The sequence below is a fragment of the Salvelinus fontinalis genome, chromosome 5 (assembly GCF_029448725.1).
Source record: "Salvelinus fontinalis isolate EN_2023a chromosome 5, ASM2944872v1, whole genome shotgun sequence".
NCBI classification, from domain to species: domain Eukaryota; kingdom Metazoa; phylum Chordata; class Actinopteri; order Salmoniformes; family Salmonidae; genus Salvelinus; species Salvelinus fontinalis.
This window is the reverse complement of record NC_074669.1, coordinates 6,680,643-6,701,454: the sequence shown is the minus strand read 5'-3', so window position 1 is coordinate 6,701,454 and position 20,812 is coordinate 6,680,643. Positions and strand designations below refer to the sequence as shown.

The 20,812-nt window shown below is 46.4% G+C and overlaps 1 protein-coding gene across 4 annotated transcripts in view; it reads left to right on the top strand.

The window, feature by feature from the left end:
* Nucleotides 1-20,812, top strand: part of LOC129854990 (transcription factor SOX-6-like) — a 184,290-nt gene that overhangs the window by 85,851 nt on the left and 77,627 nt on the right. For 3 of the 4 annotated variants that reach the window (XM_055922213.1, XM_055922211.1, XM_055922212.1), the window contains 3 exons: nt 4,029-4,118; nt 12,974-13,146; nt 14,028-14,318. In XM_055922213.1, coding sequence (XP_055778188.1) covers nt 4,029-4,118; nt 12,974-13,146; nt 14,028-14,318 — 554 coding nt within the window. The remainder of the gene's footprint in view (nt 1-4,028; nt 4,119-12,973; nt 13,147-14,027; nt 14,319-20,812) is intronic. The other variant, XM_055922214.1, reaches the window with a different exon arrangement.

Sequence of the window (20,812 nt, the reverse complement as noted above, 5' to 3'; positions counted from 1 at the left end):
CCTCCCCTACTACATCAAATGGACTGAGTAGAGAAATAAAATGACAATGACAGCTACCAGCTACTGTAGCCCCAGCTACTGTTGCCCCAGCTACTGTTGCCCCAGCTACTGTTGTATCAGAAACATACACTATACTTTATTTCGAGGTGGGAGGAGGTCAGTACCCAATAGTGCAGTTGGAGAGAGAGAACAACTGGACAGAGGATTTATGTCAGAGTGAAAGCATAAAACTCAACATACTGTATGTCCAAATACCAAGAGTCAGGCCAGAGAGGAAAGGAGAAACACCAGGAGTCAGGCCAGAGAGGAACGGAGAAACACCAGGAGTCAGGCCAGAGAGGAAAGGAGAAACACCAGGAATCAGGCCAGAGAGGAACGGAGAAACACCAAGAGTCAGGCCAGAGAGGAACGGAGAAACACCAGGAGTCAGGCCAGAGAGGAACGGAGAAGAACAGAGAGGAAAGGAGAAACACCAGGAGTCAGGCCAGAGAGGAAAGGAGAAACACCAGGAGTCAGGCCAGAGAGGAAAGGAGAAACACCAGGATTCAGGCCAGAGAGGAACGGAGAAACACCAGGAGTCAGGCCAGAGAGGAACAGAGAAACACCAGGAGTCAGGCCAGAGAGGAAAGGAGAAACACCAGGAGTCAGGCCAGAGAGGAACGGAGAAACACCAGGAGTCAGGCCAGAGAGGAACGGAGAAACACCAGGAGTCAGGCCAGAGAGGAACGGAGAAACACCAGGAGTCAGGCCAGAGAGGAAAGGAGAAACACCAGGAGTCAGGCCAGAGAGGAAAGGAGAAACACCAGGAGTCAGGCCAGAGAGGAAAGGAGAAACACCAGGAGTCAGGCCAGAGAGGAACGGAGAAACACCAGGAGTCAGGCCAGAGAGGAAAGGAGAAACACCAGGAGTCAGGCCAGAGAGGAAAGGAGAAACACCAGGAGTCAGGCCAGAGAGGAAAGGAGAAATCCACTCTTTAGCACACACACACACACACACACACACACACACACACACACACACACACACACACACACACACACACACACACACACACACACACACACACACACACACACACACACACACACACACACACACACACACACACACACACACACACACACACACACACATATCCTTAAATCAGTGTTTAGGACAACTGCTGGTGTGTGTGCTGCGTGTTGCGTGCTTGCTACCAGGTGTGTATGTGAGAGATGGAGCAAGAGAAAGACAAGGATGATCTCTCTCCTCTCTACAAGTGGTGATCTCATGGGAGGCTGCTGTAGGCAGTAAATGCTGGCTCTAAGCTCCTGGCAGTGGCCTCCCTCCAGGACTGTTGATGCTTGCCTGCTGCACACCGTCACACGCCTGTGGTTTCTGTTAAACACCATAAACACTTGCTTTTGGCACAATGCTGAGGCAGCCAGGTGATAAAAAGTCTGTTTACACCAAGCACAATCTCTGATACTTGGCGGGCCCAACAGATTTACAATGACAGCTCTGCCTGTGTGTGTTGGGGTCTGTGTGTCTGTGTGTGCGTGTGTGTGTCCTCTTCTCCTCCCTATTTTCTTCCTCCTCTCCCACTCATCTCTTATCTCTTCTCCTTCCTCCTCCCTTCTTATCTTCCTCTTCATCACCCTCCGTTTCTTACCTCTTCATTCCCTTTTCCCCTTCTCCCTCTCTCTCCCTTCTCCCTCTCTCTGCCTTCTCCCTCTCTTCTCCTTGTCTCTCCCCTTATCTCTCCACTTATCTCTCCACTTCTCCCTCTCTCATTCTCTCTCCTTCGTTCCCTCTCTCTCTCTCGCTCCCTCTCTCTCCCTCGCTCTCCCCTTCTCCCTATCTCTCCCCTTCTCCTTCTCCTTCTCTCTCTCCCCTTCTCCCTATCTCTCCCCTTCTCCCTCTCTCTCTCCCTTCCCCCCTCACTCTCCCCTTCTATCTCTCTCCCTCTCACCCCTTCTCCCTTTCTCCTCTTCTCCCTCTCTCTCTCTCTCTCCTCTTCTCCCTCTCTCCTCTTCTCCCTCTCTCTCACTCTCTCTCCTCTTCTCCCTCTCTCCTCTTCTCCCTCTCTCTCACTCTCTCTCCTCTTCTCCCTCTCTCTCACTCTCTCTCTCCTCTTCTCCCTCTCTCCTCTTCTCCCTCTCTCTCACTCTCTCTCCCCTTCTTCCTCTCTCCCCTTCTCCCTCTCTTCCGTTCTCTGGACTTTGTTCACAAGTCGTTTATCACCTGAATAGCCCCTCTATGTTGGGAAGGTGTGGACAGTGTGGTATTTTTATCCATTCCCCAATCTAAACATCACTTGATCCTCACTCTGTAGGGTTAAGAACGGAGGGAGAGATAGAGACCCATCTAGGGTAAAACACATCTCATCCTCCTTTCCTCCTCTCTTCTCCATCCTCATTTACTCCTCTCTTCTCCATCCTCATTTCCTCCTCTCTTCTCCTCTCCATCCTCATTTACTCCTCTCTTCTCAATCCTCATTTCCTCCTCTCTTCTCCGTCCTCATTTCCTCCTCTCTTCTCCTCTCCATCCTCATTTACTCCTCTCTTCTCCATCCTCATTTCCTCCTCTCTTCTCCTCTCCATCCTCATTTACTCCTCTCTTCTCATCCTCATTTCCTCCTCTCTTCTCCTCTCCATCCTCATTTACTCCTCTCTTCTCAATCCTCATTTCCTCCTCTCTTCTCCATCCTCATTTACTCCTCTCTTCTCCTCTCCATCCTCATTTACTCCTCTCTTCTCCATCCTCATTTACTCCTCTCTTCTCCTCTCCATCCTCCTGTGTCTCACGCTCCCTTCTTCCTCCTTTTCTCTTCAGATGTTCATCAGTGTGGGGGGGTATAAATCGTATAAACCCCCCCCCCCCACACACACACACACACATGCACACGCACGCGCACACACAGACACGCACGTTTCCCTCGTACAGCGCCAAAGCACAGACGTAGAGTAGAGTTACAGGTTGTATTTTCTTCCCCAAGTGCGTCTATAAATCCTCCCTCTAATTGTGTTTTATGCGAGGCCTAACAGACTGTATGTTTAGCTCTCATAGTGGGAGAAAGACACTCTTCCCTTGGTTGTAAATAGTCTACCAAATATATACAGTACATGTCAAGCTAGGCGTCCTTTCAGGTTGAGAAGACAAATTATCAACAAATTACAGGGGATTTTGATGGCAAAATTGCATCTTGTTATTAGGAGTTGGACTTCCATGTTTTGAGTACACAGGGTGGGAAAGGCCTTTTGGAATTTGAAATATGTTTTGAAGTTCGCCTCTTTTGTAAGCATTTACATTCTGTTTCTTATGGGCTGCATCTCATACATAGTGCATTACTTTGGTTAAAAGTAGTGCACTACATAAGGAATAGGGTGCTATTGGGAACGCAACCATTGCCTCCCTTTAATTGACCATTGTTCATGTTCATCCCATGTGATCCCGCACAATTTATTTACAATAATCATAATCCAGTGTTAACATGCTAGGCTTTAATGGGGCTGAATAACTTGTGTCTCAAATGGCACCCTATTCCCATAGGGTCCTGGTCAAAAGTAGTGCACTACATAGGGAATAGGGTGCCATTTGGTACACAGTTCAAGTTAGTTGTATTCCCCCTTTTGAGAGCCTCATGACCACAATAGCCTATGCCCAAACCTCTCAAACCAAAAATTAAGCTGTTCAAATGCCCATGTGCTTATGAATACTTGTCCTTTTGTTAGGATCTAGTCCCACAGATGAGCCATTGTCCACTTAACCATTTTTTATCTAGAAAATCCCTTTGGGGGGTTTCCATACTGGAAGAGAAGAATGCCTTCTTGACTGCTTGACGTCTCCGATATCTCTCTCTCTCTCTCATACACACTGGGGGCATAGAGATGAATGCTGAGCATAATATTCAGAGAATCTAAAGAGACCCATTGAGAGATTTAGTGGAGTGGTTTCCATCGCATTCTGCTTAGCCAATAACATGTACCTTGATTGACAGAGCCAGGATACTATCTTGTGTGTCCCTCTCCTCCTCTCTCCTCCTGTAGAGTCGTCCTGTATGGAGAGACTTCTGTCTAAGGACTGGAAAGACAGGATGGACAGACTGAATGCCAGCAAGCTCCTAGGAGAGGTCAAAGGTGAGACTTTGCATCAAAGATGGCTGATATTCACCGGGTATCCCCCACTCTCTTGTAGTTACACTGCATTTGGAAAGTATTCAGACCCCTTGACTTTTTCCACATTTTTTTACGTTACAGCCTTATTATAGAATATATTAAATAAAAAGCAACCTCATCAATCTACACATAATGACGAAGCAAAAACTGTTAGCTATTTATTTTTATTTTTAAATACCTTATTTACATAAGTGTTCAGACCCTTTGCTATGAGAATCGAAATTGAGCTCAGGTGCATCCTGTTTCCATTGATCATCCTTGAGATGTTTCTACAACTTGATTGGAGTCCACCTGTGGTCAATTCTATTGATTGGACATTATTTGGAAAGGCACAAACCTGTCTATATAAGGTTCCACAGCTGACAGTGCATGTCAGAGCAAAAACCAAGCCATAAGGTTGAAGTAATTGTCCGTAGAGCTCCGAGACAGGGTTGTGTCGAGGCACAGATCTGGGAAAGGGTAGCAAAACATTTCTGCAGCACTCAATGTCCCCAATAACAGAATGGCCTCCATCTTAAATGGAAAAAGTTTGGAACCACTAGGACTCTTCCTAGAGCTGTTCACCTGGCCAAACTGAGCAATCGAGGGAGAAGGGCCTTGGTCAGGGAGTTGATCAAGAACCCGATGGTCACTCTGACAGAGCTCTAGAATTCCTCTGTGGAGTTAGGAGAACCTTCCAGAAGGACAACCATCTCTGCAGCACTCCACCAATCAGGCCTTTATGGTAGAGTGGCCAGACAGAAGCCTCTCCTCAGTAAAAGGCACAACAGCTCACTTGGAGTTTGCCAAAAGGCACCTAACGGACTCTCAGACCATGAGAAACAACATTCTCTGGTCTGATGAAACCAAGATTGAACTCTTTGGCCTGAATGCCAAGCGTCACGTCTGGAGGAAACCTGGCAACATCCCTACGGTGAAGCATGGTGGCGGCAGCATCATGCTGTGTGGATGTTTTTCAGCGGCAGAGGCTGGCAGACTAGTCAGGATCGATGGAAAGATGAACGGAGCAAAGTATAGAGAGCTCCTTGATGAAAACCTGCTCCAGAGCGCTCAGGACCTCAGACTGGGGTGTATGTTCACCTTCCAACAGGACAACAACCCTAAGCACACAACCAAGACAACGCAGGAGTGGCTTCAGGACAAGTCTCTGAATGTCCTTGAGTGGCCCAGCCAGAGCCTAGACTTGAACCTGATCGAACATCTCTGGAGAGACCTGAAAATATCTGTGCAGCGACACTCCCCATCCAACCTGACAGAGCTTGAGAGGATCTGCAGAGAAGAATGGGAGAAACTCCCCAAATAAAGGTGTGCCAAGCTTGTAGCGTCATACCCAAGAAGACTCGAGGCTGTAATCGCTGCCAAAGGTGCTTCAACCAAAGTACTGAGTAAAGGGTCTGAATACTTATGTAAGCATTCTTTTCATGTCCAGGTTGTAATTATAACTTTGATTAAATGTATGTATGAAAAAGCAGTCCACTTTCTAATGCGTGTATTCCTCAGCAGTAACTTTGACAAGCCTATTCATGACGTGGGGTAAATGCTCTAATGTGCAAAGTAAGCAAATCCAAATTTGTAGATAGGAAAGCTAACTGATTTCAGTGTGTTGTATTCAATTCAAACGCCCATTAGGACTAGCTTGTGAATAGACACAGGTGGAGGAGGGTTACATAGAATCGCACACAGGCATGTTTTAGTTTATGTGCTGAAAACTTGAATATCATATCAATTATGCTTTTACACACACACATAGAGAGAGAGAGAGAGAAAGCCTCATCCATTAGTTGGCGAGGCACAAGGTCTACTGCTTCATTAGCATGCAAACTAAGAGACTTTAACGCATTAAGACCCACAGCGGGTTGAATGATGAATCAACAAGGTTAACATCTATACAATTCTACACATGCTCTTAGGATTGGCCGTGAAGCTGTATATTGAATGAAAGCTGACTTTCAGAGATGACTGTCTTTACACCCATACCCACCGTGGGCATGCACGAACGCACACCCCAGTGGAGGCTGGTGGGAGGAGCTTATAGGAGGACTGCCTCATTGTAATGGCTGGAATGGAATAAATGGAATGGTATCAAACATGTGGAAACCAAATGTTTGATAACATTCCATTCATTCCATTTCAGCTTTTACAATGAGCTCGTCCTCCTATAGCTCCTCCCAGCAGCCTCCACTGACACACACATAAACACATTGGATGGGAATTATTTGATTTGAAACGGTTCCCTTTTTATTTCACCATACTTCAGTCCTCCGCTTATTATATCAGGGTTATTATATCTGATAAAACAATAAAAAATTATATGTAATAACTGATATCCTGCTGCAAAATCATCCAAGAATCTAAAAACATCTTACGCAACATTTTTCAGACATAATTCTCGTGGCATTGTAAAAAAAAAAAAAAAAAAAAAAAAAAAAAAGACTGTTTAGGATAGATGCAGTGAAATGTGTTGTTTTACAGGGTCAGTCATAGTAGTACGGCGGCCCTGGAGCAGATTAGGGTTACGTACCTTGCTCAAGGCCACATCGACAGATTTCTTTGGTTACTGCCCCAACACGCTAGCCGCTAGGATGAAAAGTTTGATTGAGGGAGATAACAGTATGTGTGCGTCCCAAATGGCACCCTATTCCCTACATTGTGCACTACTTCTGAACAGAGCCCTATAGGTCCTGGGCAAAAAGTAGTGCACTATATAGGGAATAGGGTGCCATTTGGGATACAACCATGGGATTCAACCAGCTTTCTGAATCCAAACCTCTCATTCCTCATCAATCTGCTCCTTCTTAGCGGCACTCTGAAAGGGCCATTTAGATTGCCCACTTAGAAATGGCAGCATTTCCTCTGCAGATAACGTAAAAAATACACAGAAATTGGAACAGGATTGTCATTGAGCCTCCTCACTTCAACTCTCATACTTAAGCAGCTGGAGCTGTCTCTCTCTCGTATTCATTTTCTCTACGTCTCTCTTTTTGTCTCGCTCTCGCTCTCCGACTCTTCGTCTCGCTCTCTCTCGCTCTCCGTCTCTGTTGCTCTCTCTCTCTCTCTCTCTCTCTCTCTCTCTCTCTCTCTCTCTCTCTGTCTCTCTCTCTCTCCCTCTCTCTTTCCCTCTCTCACTCTCTCTCTCTCTCTCTCTCTCTCTCTCTCTCTCTCTCTCTCTCTCTCTCTCTCTGTCTCTCTCTCTCCCTCTCTCTTTCCCTCTCTCACTCTCTCTCTCTTACACACAGAGCACTCTGTTCCACCAGCTGTGTCCTCACTCCAAAACACTGTGATTCAATTCAAACGGCCGACTCACTTTTTAATGCTCGACATGGAACGGGGACTAACCACTGAGAGAGATAGATGGATAGATATAGGACTGTTTTGCTGTGAATCACACACAACACAATCAACATATTTGTTCATTCACAGTTATCTTTAGTCTTGACGAATCTTACAATATTCTCCCTGATTTTTCCTCCCGTTGGCCTGAGAAAACCTGTGTAATAGAGTGTCCGGTAACATTAGTGTACCACTCTTGGGTTTGAATCTGCCGTTTAGTTTTTTTTCTTGATAAAGGTTTAGTGAAGGAACCAGCCTAATATACAGAAGCAGTTGAGGTTCAATGACTGTCTATCATCTATTGAAGGTGGTCTACATACAGTGAGTGGACAGTTTATTAGGTACACCCATCTGGTACCGGGTCGGACTTAGGGCTGTGGTGGTCATAAAATTTGGTCAGCTGGTGATTATCAAGCAAATAACCGCAGGTCTCACGGTAATTGACCATTAATTAACAAACACTTTTAGGTCCTCCTGGGTGGCGCATTGGTCTAAGGTACTGCATCACAAGCAGTGCTAGAGGTGTTAATACAGATCCGGGTTTGTTCCCGAGCTGTGCCACAACCGGACGTGACCAGTTTAGACTGGTCTAAATAAATATGATGTGAAGAAAATGTAGTCTATTTCAGAAGACCAGAATAGCATACTCTGAGTTGTCCTTGGCCCTGATCTGGCTTTGCGATATGGCTGTGGGCTACACTAGTTAATTTAGCAGACAAGATTTGTGTAGAATTCTGTGGCATTTTTTTATAGTATGAAGAATACAATTGAACATAGCTGAATAAAATAGAAAGGACATTTTCTCTAATCGGTTTGAGGCTATTTTGTGTTGAGCGGTTAACAAAGAAAACGGTACTTCTATATGCTTAATTTTGAGTTATTTATGTAACTTTAGTTGTGATGCTATATGTTTCGATTTTTAATACATTCTAAAGCTAGATGATGCGACTCTGATTTGAAAAAAAGTCCCATGAAAGGCACATGAGCTATGCTTTGTTTTTTGCGCAGGCTTTACACACTTCATCAGTCTTTCATTCACAATTTCACAATTTCCTGGCTGCATCCCCGTTGTTTGGCCGTAATTCCCCTTCCAAAAAATCCATGACTTTTGAGGCTAGTGGTCATTGTGCCCTTGGGCTGACTATAATAATTACAATGCCCTTCTCCCGGCTGCATGCCGAAGCACCCACCTCTCACTCACATGGCTCTCCGTCACGTGATCGGGTCTTTCTCACAGGCTACAAGTGAAGACGGACACATCGGGGATGCAACTGCACGCGTCATTATCCAATTCCGAGGCGCATATTGAAGATATTGGAAGAACTGTCCACATTTACTTTTTGTCAGCCAACAAGATGAGTAGGCCTAACGAACAGCCAAAGGACTAGACTATAGCAATCTACTAGTGCCCATAGTACAAAAGTTGACCTATTCTGTGTGATAAATAATTATTACAAACATAGTCTGGGACAGTTGTGGGATGCGATAGATCCCAAATTAATACAACCACTAGCATAAAATAACCTGTTCAAGCAGTTGCCATACCAAGCGGTGATGCAGCCAGTCAAGATGCTCTCAATGGTGCAGCTGTAGAACATTTTGACGATCTAAGGGCCCATGCCAAATCTTTTCAGCCTCCTGAGGGGGAAGAGCCATTGTTGTGCCCTCTTCACCACTGTGTTGATATGTGTGGACCATGATAGTTCCTTAGTGATATGGACACCGATAAACTTGAAGCTCTCGACCCGTTCCACAACAGCCCCTTCGATGTGGATGGGGGCGTGCTTGGCCCTCCATTTTCAGAAGGCTGTAGGCTGTCTCATTGTCGCCGGTGATTGAGCTTATAACCTTTGTGTTGTCTGCAAATGTAATGATGGTGTTGGAGTCGTGCATGGCCACGCAGTTGTAGGTGAACAGTGAGTACAGGAGGGGACTAAGCACGCACCCCTGAGGGGCCCCCGGGTTTAGGGTCAGCATGATGGATGTGTTGTCGCCGAACCACACTACTTTGGGGTGGCCCGTCAGTAAGTCCAGGATCCAGTTCAGACGGAGGTGTTTATTCCCATGGTCGTTAGCTTAGTGATGAGCTTGGAGGGCACAGTGGTGTTGAACACTGAGCTGTAGTCAATGAACAACATTCTCACATAGGTGTTCCTTTTGTCCAGGTGGGAAAGGGCAGTGTGGAGTGCAATAGAGATTGTGTCATCTGTGGATCTGTTAGGATGGTATGCGAATTGGAGTGGGTCCAGGGTGTCTGGGATGATTGTGTTTATGTGAGCCATGACCAGCCTTTCAAAGTTATTCATGGCTACAGATGTGAGTGCTACGGGACGATAGTCATTTAGACAGGTTACCTTGGCGTGCTTGAGCACGGGGACTATGGTGTTCTGCTTGAAACATGTAGGTATTACAGACTGGGTCAGAGAGAGGTTGAAAATGTCAGTGAAGACGCTTGCCAGCTGGTCAGCGGATGCTCTAAGTAATCGTCCTGGTAGTCTGTCTGGCTCTAATGCCTTGTGAATGTTAACCTGTTTAAAGGTTACACATCAGCTACGGAGAGCGTGACCACACAGTCATCTGGAACAGCTGGTGCTCTCATGTATAGTTCAGTGTTTCTAGCCTCGAAGCACGCATATAAGGTATTTAGATTGTCTGGTAGGCTCTCATCCCTGGACAGCTCGCGGCTGGGTTTCCCTTTGTAATCTGCGATAGTTTGCAAACCCTCGCACATCCAACGAGCGTCAGAGCCAGTGTAGTAGGGTTTGATCTTGGTCCTGTAGTTAAACTTTGCCTGTCTGGTAGTTCGTTGGAGGGCATAACAGGATTTCTTATAAGCGTCCGGATTATGGCAGTTCTAGCCTTTAGCTCAGTGTGGATGTTGTTTGTAATCCATTACATTTACATTTTACATTTTAGTCATTTAGCAGACGCTCTTATCCAGAGCGACTTACAGTAGAGTGCATACATTTTTATTAAATATTTTACATTTCATTACATTTTACATACTGAGACAAGGATATCCCTACCGGCCAAACCCTCCCTAACCCGGACGACGCTATGCCAATTGTGCGTCGCCCCACGGACGCCCCACGAATCCATGTCTTCTGGTTGGAATATGTGCGTACGTCACTGTGGGGACAACGTCGTCGATGCACTTAATGAAGCCGATGAAAGATGTGGTAAACTCCTCAGTGCCGTCAGAAGAATCCCTGAACATATTCCAGTCTGTGCTAGCGAAACTGTCCTGTAGCTTAACATCCACTTCATCGGACCATTTCCGTATTGAGTGCGTCACTGGTACTTCCTGTTTGAATTTTTGCTTGTAAGCAGCAATCAGGAGGATAGAGTTATGGTCAGATTTGCCAAATGGAGGGCGATGGAGAGCTTTCTATGCACCTCTGTGTGTGGAGTATAGGTGATCTAGAGTTTTTTCACCTCTAGTTGCACAGGTGACATGCTGGTAGAAAATAGGTAAAACGGATTTCAGTTGTTCTGCATTAAAATCACTGGCCACTAGGAGCGCCGCATCTGGGTGAGCATTTTCTTGTTTGCACATGGCCTTATACAATTCGCTGAGTACGGTCTTAGTGCCAGCATCGGTTTGAGGTGGTAAATAGACAGCTATGAAAAATATAGATGAAAACTCTCTTGGTAAGTAGTGTGGTCTACAGCTTATCATAAGGTATTTTAACTCAGGCGAGCAGAACCTCGAGACTTCCTTAATATTAGAGATTACGCACCAGCTGTTGTTAACAAAGAGACACGCACCCCCTCCTCTAAGCTTCCCCGACGCAGCCGTTCTGTCCTGCTGATGAATTGAAAAAAACCCATCTAGATTTATATTGACCATGTCCTTGTTCAACCACGACTCAGAGAAACATTGAATATTAGTTCTTCAGATCCCGTTGGTAGGAGAGTCTCGACCGGAGCTCATCCAGTTTGTTCTCCTGTGATTGCACGTTCGCCAATAGAATGGGGGTTAGAGGCAATTTATTCACTCTTCCACGTAGTCTCGCCAGGTATCCCGCACGCCGGTCTCTATAGCGCCGTCTCCTCATTTGAGTGTCGGGATTTGGGCCTGGTCCGCGATAATCAATGTGTCTTTCGCCTCTGACTCCTCGTCCAAATGGAGGTTAGTGATAGCTGTTCTGATATCCAGAAGCTCTTTTCGGTCATAAGAAATGATGATGGAAACAATGTGTACAACAAAAGTTACGATAGTCTAAGAAAAATTTACAAAATAGCACAATTGGTCTGGAGCCCGTAAAATGGCCGCCATTCCCTCCGACGCTATTACTCATTGCACTTATAGAAAAAGGAAGGTAGAGGACCTGGTGGAAAAAATCTGAGAAGTTTTGAGGCAACTATTAGAGGGTTGCTAGTTACAAATCATAGAAAGATCTGCTGCTGTTGTGCCTTTGAAGAAAATGTCTGTCTCGTATGGATTCATAAAGTATTCTTCTTTAATTCAATAACATATATGTATAATGTAGAGTATAATGGGCAATGTATTACTCTTTACATGCAGTGTAGAATGGATCGATGGAATGGAAAAGTGAACCATTGTTAACCAGATCTGGATGCATGCCAAATGGCATCCTGTACCTTATATAGTGCACTATAATTGTCCAGAGCCCTATGGGGCCCTGGTCGAAAGTAGTGCACTATGTAGGGAATAAGGTGTCATTTGGAATGCATCCCTACAGATGCACTAATATCACTCTTTTACCTAGTCTAAGATACAGTCCACCCCAGTCCTTTTCTATACCAACTGTAGGAAGGAGAGGTCGTGGCAACACAAGTGGCACAGTTCAGAGATGGGAGACGTTGAATGGAATATAGCAGATAGAAAATTATCATGTTTACATTCATATCTCACTTATGTGAGGTGAGTCATGGATGTATGTTTTCTCTCTCGCTCTTTCTCCTCTCCTCTCTCTTTCATACCACTTTCTCTCTTTATTTTCTTCTCCTCTCTCTATCCCCCATCCTTCCTTCTCTCGCTCTCTCTCTCTCTCCGTTTCTCCTCTCTCTCTCTCTCTCTCTCTGTTTCTCCCCTCTCTCTCTCTCTCTGTTTCTCCTCTCTCTCTCTCTCTCTCTCTCTCTCTCTCTCTCTCTCTCTCTCTCTCTCTCTCTCTCTATCTATCTCTCTCTCTCTCTCTCTCTGTTTCTCCTCTCTCTCTCTGTTTCTCCCCTCTCTCTCTCTCTCTCTCTCTCTGTTTCTCCCCTCTCTCACTTTCTGTTTCCCCCTCTCTTTTTCTGTTTATCCCCTGCCCTCTCTTTCTCACCCTCCTTTCTTCTGTCTCATCCCCTCTCTCTCTCCATCCCCTCTCTCTCTCTTTCTCCCCCTTCTCTCTCTCTCTCTCCATTCTCCCCCCTCTCTCTTTCTCCTCACCACTCTCTCTATCTCTTTCCTCTCCCTCCCTCCCTCCTTCTCCCCCCACTCTCGCTCTCTCTCGCTCGCTCTCACTTTTTCTCTCCGTCAGGTACCCCAGAGAGTTTGGAGGAGAAGGAGCGGCAGCTGTCCACCATGATCGGTCAGCTTATCAGCCTGCGGGAGCAGCTACTGGCGGCCCACGACGAGCAGAAGAAGATGGCTGCATCACAGATGGAGAAACAGAGGCAGCAAATGGAGCTGGCCCGCCAGCAGCAGGACCAGGTGTGTGTGTGTGTGTGTGTGTGTGTGTGTGTGTGTGTGTGTGTGTGTGTGTGTGTGTGTGTGTGTGTGTGTGTGTGTGTGTGTGTGTGTGTGTGTGTGTGTGTGTGTGTGTGTGTGTGTGTGTGTGTGTGTGTGTGTGTGTGTGATGAGTCGAGTCTGAACATGTGTGTTGACAAATTATGTTTGGACAAGTTCTTTATTCCCATCACCCTATTATGAGACAACACATTCCATCACATCACAAAAGAAAAGTGAGCATGAACAGTAGACGGACACATTCCAATATTAGCCTGCTATTTAGCTGTTCAGACATGATGGAATAATGACCTGTATTGACGCCACTGAGAAGGCATGCCTAAATGAATCCTGACACATGTTTGGGTGGGCGACGTCCCGCAATGAACAGCCTGTAATTAAATACATCAAAATAAATATCAAAAATGGGCCAGCAGTTTGTATTCTATTTATTTCTCACTGAGTAGCTGGAGTAAACACGCCACCTTTGGTAGTTTGACCTTGTGACCCAACCGTGTGGTTGGGCAATTCTAGCTGTCAGTCATTGTCCCTGATGACAAGTAGCCGAGGGGGAGTAAGGCTTGTGCCAGTCAGTCGTAAACATGTCAATCTGTCGATAGCGTCTCTTGAACACGTGCTACTGCCAGTGTTACATAATCCACTATGTTCACTTTCGTCTCCCAATATATACATCTTTGTCTCATTTTTGACTCAGCCCTTTCCCCTGATTTTCTCTTTTCCCTCCTGTTGCTGCCCTCTTTGTTTTATCACCTTAAATGTGAAAAATACATATTTGTTTAAGCTCAAATTCCCTTCTTTCACATCATCTCTTTGTTCTCCATTCTTTCACATCATCTTGTCTTTAGTCGTTCTCTTATTTTATAATGTCTTGTTTTTGTCTCGTTCTTTTCTCACTCTGTTCTGTCGGTCTTGTATCCTTAGCTTGCTATGTTCAAACTCAAAACTCAAACTTTAAAGAATGTTTGCATGGCATTCGCTTTGTTCTGTGGTTTGTCTTTGTCTCCTCAACATCTCACATCTCCTTTTCTCATTCGTGTCTCATTCTCTTCTCACTCCTGCCCTCTCAGATTGCGAGGCAACAGCAGCAGCTCATGCAGCAGCAGCACAAGATCAACGTTCTCCAGCAGCAGATACAGGTCAGTGCTGACTAACGTTCTCCAGCAGCAGATACAGGTCAGTGCTGACTAACGTTCTCCAGCAGCAGATACAGGTCAGTGCTGACTAACGTTCTCCAGCAGCAGATACAGGTCAGGGCTGACTAACGTTCTCCAGCAGCAGATACAGGTCAGTGCTGACTAACGTTCTCCAGCAGCAGATACAGGTCAGGGCTGACTAACGTTCTCCAGCAGCAGATACAGGTCAGGGCTGACTAACGTTCTCCAGCAGCAGATACAGGTCAGGGCTGACAAACGTTCTCCAGCAGCAGATACAGGTCAGGGCTGACTAACGTTCTCCAGCAGCAGATACAGGTCAGGGCTGACAAACGTTCTCCAGCAGCAGATACAGGTCAGGGCTGACTAACGTTCTCCAGCAGCAGATACAGGTCAGGGCTGACAAACGTTCTCCAGCAGCAGATACAGGTCAGGGCTGACAAACGTTCTCCAGCAGCAGATACAGGTCAGGGCTGACTAACGTTCTCCAGCAGCAGATACAGGTCAGTGCTGACTAACGTTCTCCAGCAGCAGATACAGGTCAGTGCTGACTAACGTTCTCCAGCAGCAGATACAGGTCAGTGCTGACTAACGTTCTCCAGCAGCAGATACAGGTCAGGGCTGACTAACGTTCTCCAGCAGCAGATACAGGTCAGTGCTGACTAACGTTCTCCAGCAGCAGATACAGGTCAGTGCTGACTAACGTTCTCCAGCAGCAGATACAGGTCAGGGCTGACTAACGTTCTCCAGCAGCAGATACAGGTCAGTGCTGACTAACGTTCTCCAGCAGCAGATACAGGTCAGGGCTGACTAACGTTCTCCAGCAGCAGATACAGGTCAGGGCTGACTAACGTTCTCCAGCAGCAGATACAGGTCAGTGCTGACTAACGTTCTCCAGCAGCAGATACAGGTCAGGGCTGACTAACGTTCTCCAGCAGCAGATACAGGTCAGGGCTGACTAACGTTCTCCAGCAGCAGATACAGGTCAGGGCTGACTAACGTTCTCCAGCAGCAGATACAGGTCAGTGCTGACTAACGTTCTCCAGCAGCAGATACAGGTCAGTGCTGACTAACGTTCTCCAGCAGCAGATACAGGTCAGTGCTGACTAACGTTCTCCAGCAGCAGATACAGGTCAGTGCTGACTAACGTTCTCCAGCAGCAGATACAGGTCAGTGCTGACTAACGTTCTCCAGCAGCAGATACAGGTCAGTGCTGACTAACGTTCTCCAGCAGCAGATACAGGTCAGGGCTGACTAACGTTCTCCAGCAGCAGATACAGGTCAGGGCTGACTAACGTTCTCCAGCAGCAGATACAGGTCAGTGCTGACTGCTCACTGTACCTATTCATTCTCTCTTATCTTAGTCATGTGTTCATACACACACATCCACATGCACACACACGTGTATCAATCAAATCAAATTGTATTTGTCACGTGCTTCGTAAACAACCGGTGTAGACGAACAGTGAAATGCTTACTTAAGGGACATCCCAACAATACAGAGACATTTTTTTTTTTTAAATAATAGAAAAATAATAACACGAGGAATAACTACACAATGAGTAACGATTACTTGGCCAATATACACAGGGTACCAGTACAGAGTCAATGTGCAGGGGTATGAGGTAATTGAGGTAGATATGTACATGTAGGTAGGGGTAAAGTGACTAGGCAACAGGATAGATAATAAATAGTAGCAGCAGCCTATGTGATGAGTCAAAAGAGTTAGTGCAAAAGGGGACAATGCAGATAGTCCGGGTAGCTATTTGGTTAGCTATTTAGCTGTCCATTTAGCAAGCAGTCTTATGTCTTGGGGGAAGAAGCTGTTCAGGGTGTTGTTGGTTCCAGACTTGCAGTAGCAGAGAGAACAGTCTATGATTTGGGTGGCTGGAGTCTTTGACAATTTTTAGGGCCTTCCTCTGACACCACCTGGTATAGAAGTCCTGGATGGCAGGGAGCTTGGCCCCAGTGATGTACTGGGCTTTATGCACTACCCTCTGTAGCGCCTTGGGGTCAGATGCCAAGCAGTTGCCATGCCAAGCGGTGAAACAGCCGGTCTAGATGCTCTCAATGGTGCAACTATATAATTTTTTAAGGGTCTGAGGGACCATGCCAAATCTTTTCAGCCTCCTGAGGGGAAAGAGGCATTGTCGTGCCTACATCGCGACTGTGTTGGTGTATAAGTAAGCCTTGCCTGGTGTGAGCCCGGAATGGAGGAGGAGCCTATCTCCTGTTTCTGTAGCGTGAGGCAGCTTGAGTATCCCCCTTGGACAGGACGCTAGTCTATCTCCTGTTTTTGTAGCGTGAGGCAGCTTGAGTACCCCCCTTGGACAGGACGCTAGTCTATCTCCTGTTTCTGTAGCGTGAGGCAGCTTGAGTACCCCCCCTTGGACAGGACGCTAGTCTATCTCCTGTTTCTGTAGTGTGAGGCAGCTTGAGTACCCCCCCTTGGACAGGACGCTAGTCTATCTCCTGTTTCTGTAGTGTGAGGCAGCTTGAGTACCCCCCCTTGGACAGGACGCTAGTCTATCTCCTGTTTCTGTAGCGTGAGGCAGCTTGAGTACCCCCCCTTGGACAGGACGCTAGTCTATCTCCTGTTTCTGTAGCGTGAGGCAGCTTGAGTACCCCCCCTTGGACAGGACGCTAGTCTATCTCCTGTTTCTGTAGCGTGAGGCAGCTTGAGTACCCCCCCTTGGACAGGACGCTAGTCTATCTCCTGTTTCTGTAGTGTGAGGCAGCTTGAGTACCCCCCCTTGGACAGGACGCTAGTCTATCTCCTGTTTCTGTAGCGTGAGGCAGCTTGAGTACCCCCCCTTGGACAGGACGCTAGTCTATCTCCTGTTTCTGTAGTGTGAGGCAGCTTGAGTACCCCCCCCTTGGACAGGACGCTAGTCTATCTCCTGTTTCTGTAGTGTGAGGCAGCTTGAGTACCCCCCCTTGGCCAGGACGCTAGTCTATCTCCTGTTTCTGTAGTGTGAGGCAGCTTGAGTACCCCCCCTTGGACAGGACGCTAGTCTATCTCCTGTTTCTGTAGTGTGAGGCAGCTTGAGTACCCCCCCTTGGACAGGCCGCTAGTCTATCGTAGGGCCTTACCTCCAATCTATCTCCTTAATGCTGAGTGCCTGGTCCCATTTTGATAGTTTTTGGTATGTCTCGGGCAGGGATGGAACTCACAACCTTCCACTCTCATGGCGGACACTCCTTAGTTAATTCCTTAGTGATGTGGACACTGAAGAACTTGAAGCTCTCGACCCGCTCCACTATAGCCCCATCGATGTGGATGGGGGTGTGCTCAGCCCTCAGTTTCCTGTAGTCCATGATCAGCTCCTTTGTCTCAACTGATGTTGAGGGAGAGGTTGTTGTCCTGGCACCACACTGCCAGGCCACGGATCTCTTCCCTATAGTCTGTCTCATCATCGTCGGTGATCAAGAAAGCACTCACAAATATCCACACACACACACACACACACACACTAATTGACCTGTAATTGTAATTGACCTGTTTATAGGGGCTTCATTTGCTGGGTCATGTCTTGATCAATACACTATTGTATCCTACTATGAGCTTCTCTCTATTACCTCTTCTATTCATCAACCCCGTCTCCTTCCTTTCTCCACACGTTTACTCCTCTAGTTCGCTCAATCATACTGTTCATCTATTTTCCTCTTGCTACAGTACTTGCTACTTCCCCCCCCCCGCCACTCCATTTCTCACACTCTTTCACACTCACCTACGAATATCCCCCGCTTGTCTCTTTCATTCTCGTTCCTTCTACCGTAAACTGTTGCAGAGTTTTCTCTCATTCTCCCTCTTCACAAAACAAACTTTTCCAACTGATCCGTCTTCACCACTGGTGCTGACTGGTTGTAAAGACACTGAGCCAGAGAGTCAGCTCACTGTGGCTGGGGAAGGCAGTGAGCAAGGGCCCCTTGTTCTCTCCCACTCTGGAGGTGTTGTGCTTTTAACAGGGCTTTCTTTTACAATGCCCCCCTCTGCTTTTAATAAACCACAGATCTGAGTTCATTAGGACCGGGCCTCAGGGGGAGGTAGATAGGTTGTGTGTGTGTGTGTGTGTGTGTGTGTATGTGTGTGTGTGTGTGTGTGTGTGTGTGTGTGTGTGTGTGTGTGTGTGTGTGTGTGTGTGTGTGTGTGTGTGTGTGTGTGTGTGTGTGAGAGACAGTAAAAATAATCTCTATGATCACACTGCTTTACGGTGTGTTTTAATGTTGTTGAGAGAAGTTTGGTGTTGGCACGTCTGCAGCTGTCAGGAAGTGCAAACAGAATCGGCATACAGCAGACCTGCGTTCAAATACTTTGAGCGTTTCCTTTAGCCTCCCTGGACTGTCAGGTGGGCGGGGTTCTACACTTCTCAGACTTCAGACTCTATTTTCTCTATTGTTACAGGCAAGCTCAATCGAGCACAGATTAAGTATTTGAAATAGTTTCAAATAGTATTTTCAACCAGGTGTGTCATACAGTGCCTGCCAATGCATTGTTAATGCTCTTAAACATGCTAAGTCATTTGAAAGAGCTATGTAAACTTTGATTGCATTGAACAATGCCATTGAGCACACATCAACTCCATCATCCCAGACACCCTGGACCCACTCCAATTTGCATACCGCCCCAACAGATCCATAGATGACGCAATCTCAATTGCACTCCACACTGCCCTTTCCCACCTAGATAAGAGAAATTCCTATATGAGAATGCTTTTCATACTACAGCTCAGCGTTCAACATCATTATCCCCTCCACGTTTGTCACATAGCTTAGGACCCTGGGACTGAACACCTCTCTATGTAACTGGATCCTGGACTTCCTGACGGGCTGACCCCAGGTGGTAAGGTTAGGCAACGTCACCTCCGCCACACTGACCCTCAACATGGGAGCCCAACAGGGGTGTGTGTTTAGTCCCCTCCTATACTCCCTGTTCACCCACGACTGCAACTCCAACACCATCATCAAGTTTGCTGACGACACGACGGTGGTAGACCTGATCACCAACGACAATGAGAGAACTGGCAGTGTGGTGCCGGAGCAACAACCTCTCCCTCAACGTCAGTAAGACCAAGGAGCTGATCGTGGACTACAGGAAATGGGGGGGGGGGGCGGGTCTGTAGTGAGAGCTTCAAGTTCCTCTGTGTACAAATCACGTTGAGGATTATAATAAATACCGCTTTGATGTCATATAAGCAAACAAGAGAAAACTGAAGCCATTTACAGTATGAACTTTTATGATCACTATGTTGATGTTCAGTTACAAGATGGCACATGTTATACTCTGGGCTGTCCTGAACACAATGTTCCTCTTATTTTGAAGAAAATGAGCTGCGTAACACAAACTTGAATGCATTCACACACTTGAATGGACTGTGTTCCAAACAAACCCCTACAGTTGTACTTGCTTCAGTTCCTCGATGGCAACGCTAGGAGAGCTCAAAACGGCCCCTTACGGTTGGATCTTTCCTTGACTCATAAAAGTGCATTGAAATAACTTTGCCACTAGATGTTGTGCAGAAGAGACACCAGTTGAACCTCTCACTCAAACCGTTGTACTAGTTTCTTTCCTATCTTGCACCTATTCCAAAATGTCAGTGAGTTTTCTTATTATGTTACCGAATGTATCCAGAGTATTTTCAGATTTTGTTATCAACCAAAGTGGCGAAAAGTACAGTAAATATAAATTTCTAATTGCTTTAGGCCCATTTCCAGCAATGTAAAGGGTTAAACACACTGGCAGCGCAGCACCACGAGAACAGACACGAGAAGTAGTCTGCTACTACTTATCACCTACAGACCTACTTATTCTAGGGCCCAATGCTCTAAGGGACTGACCAAGGGCTACTGTTTGGGGTTCATACCCTGGCCTGTGTCACAAATGGCACCCTATTCCCTACATTTTGCACTACTTTGGAAAAAGAAAGAAAACGTAGTGCACTACATAGAGAATAGGGTGCCATTTGGGATTCAGACGTGGCCTGTACTGTACCTCCAGATGACATCAACATGATCCTGTGTTAAATTCTGTACCCCCGTTCAGATCTTTACTTCCCAGAAGTAAATTGTTAAACAGATTAAAGATGATTTGAGGCATTTACTGTAAGTCCTTCATTCATAGCAATTTGGATGAATGGAAATGACCAAACTTTTCCCTTTTTATGAATCCAAAAGTACAACCGTTTACGTAGAATATGTTGTTTTTTTTCTCTGGGTGTAATGAGTGTTTGTCAGTCTTGTGTTTTATTGTGAGGGAGTGCCCAGTTCAAAGTGTCACCGATTTCCTGTCATGTGGTTTTAAATGTTCTGTAGAAACAGTAGGGAACTTCCAAGGGTTAAAAGAAAGCTTCCGACAGCCTCCCGGTTACACACACACGCCACACGCCACACACACGTACACATTTCCTCAGGGCCACAAAGGCAGGCCCAAACCCCAGAGGCCGGGCCAAGCTACCCGGACTAATTAATGACCGCAAACC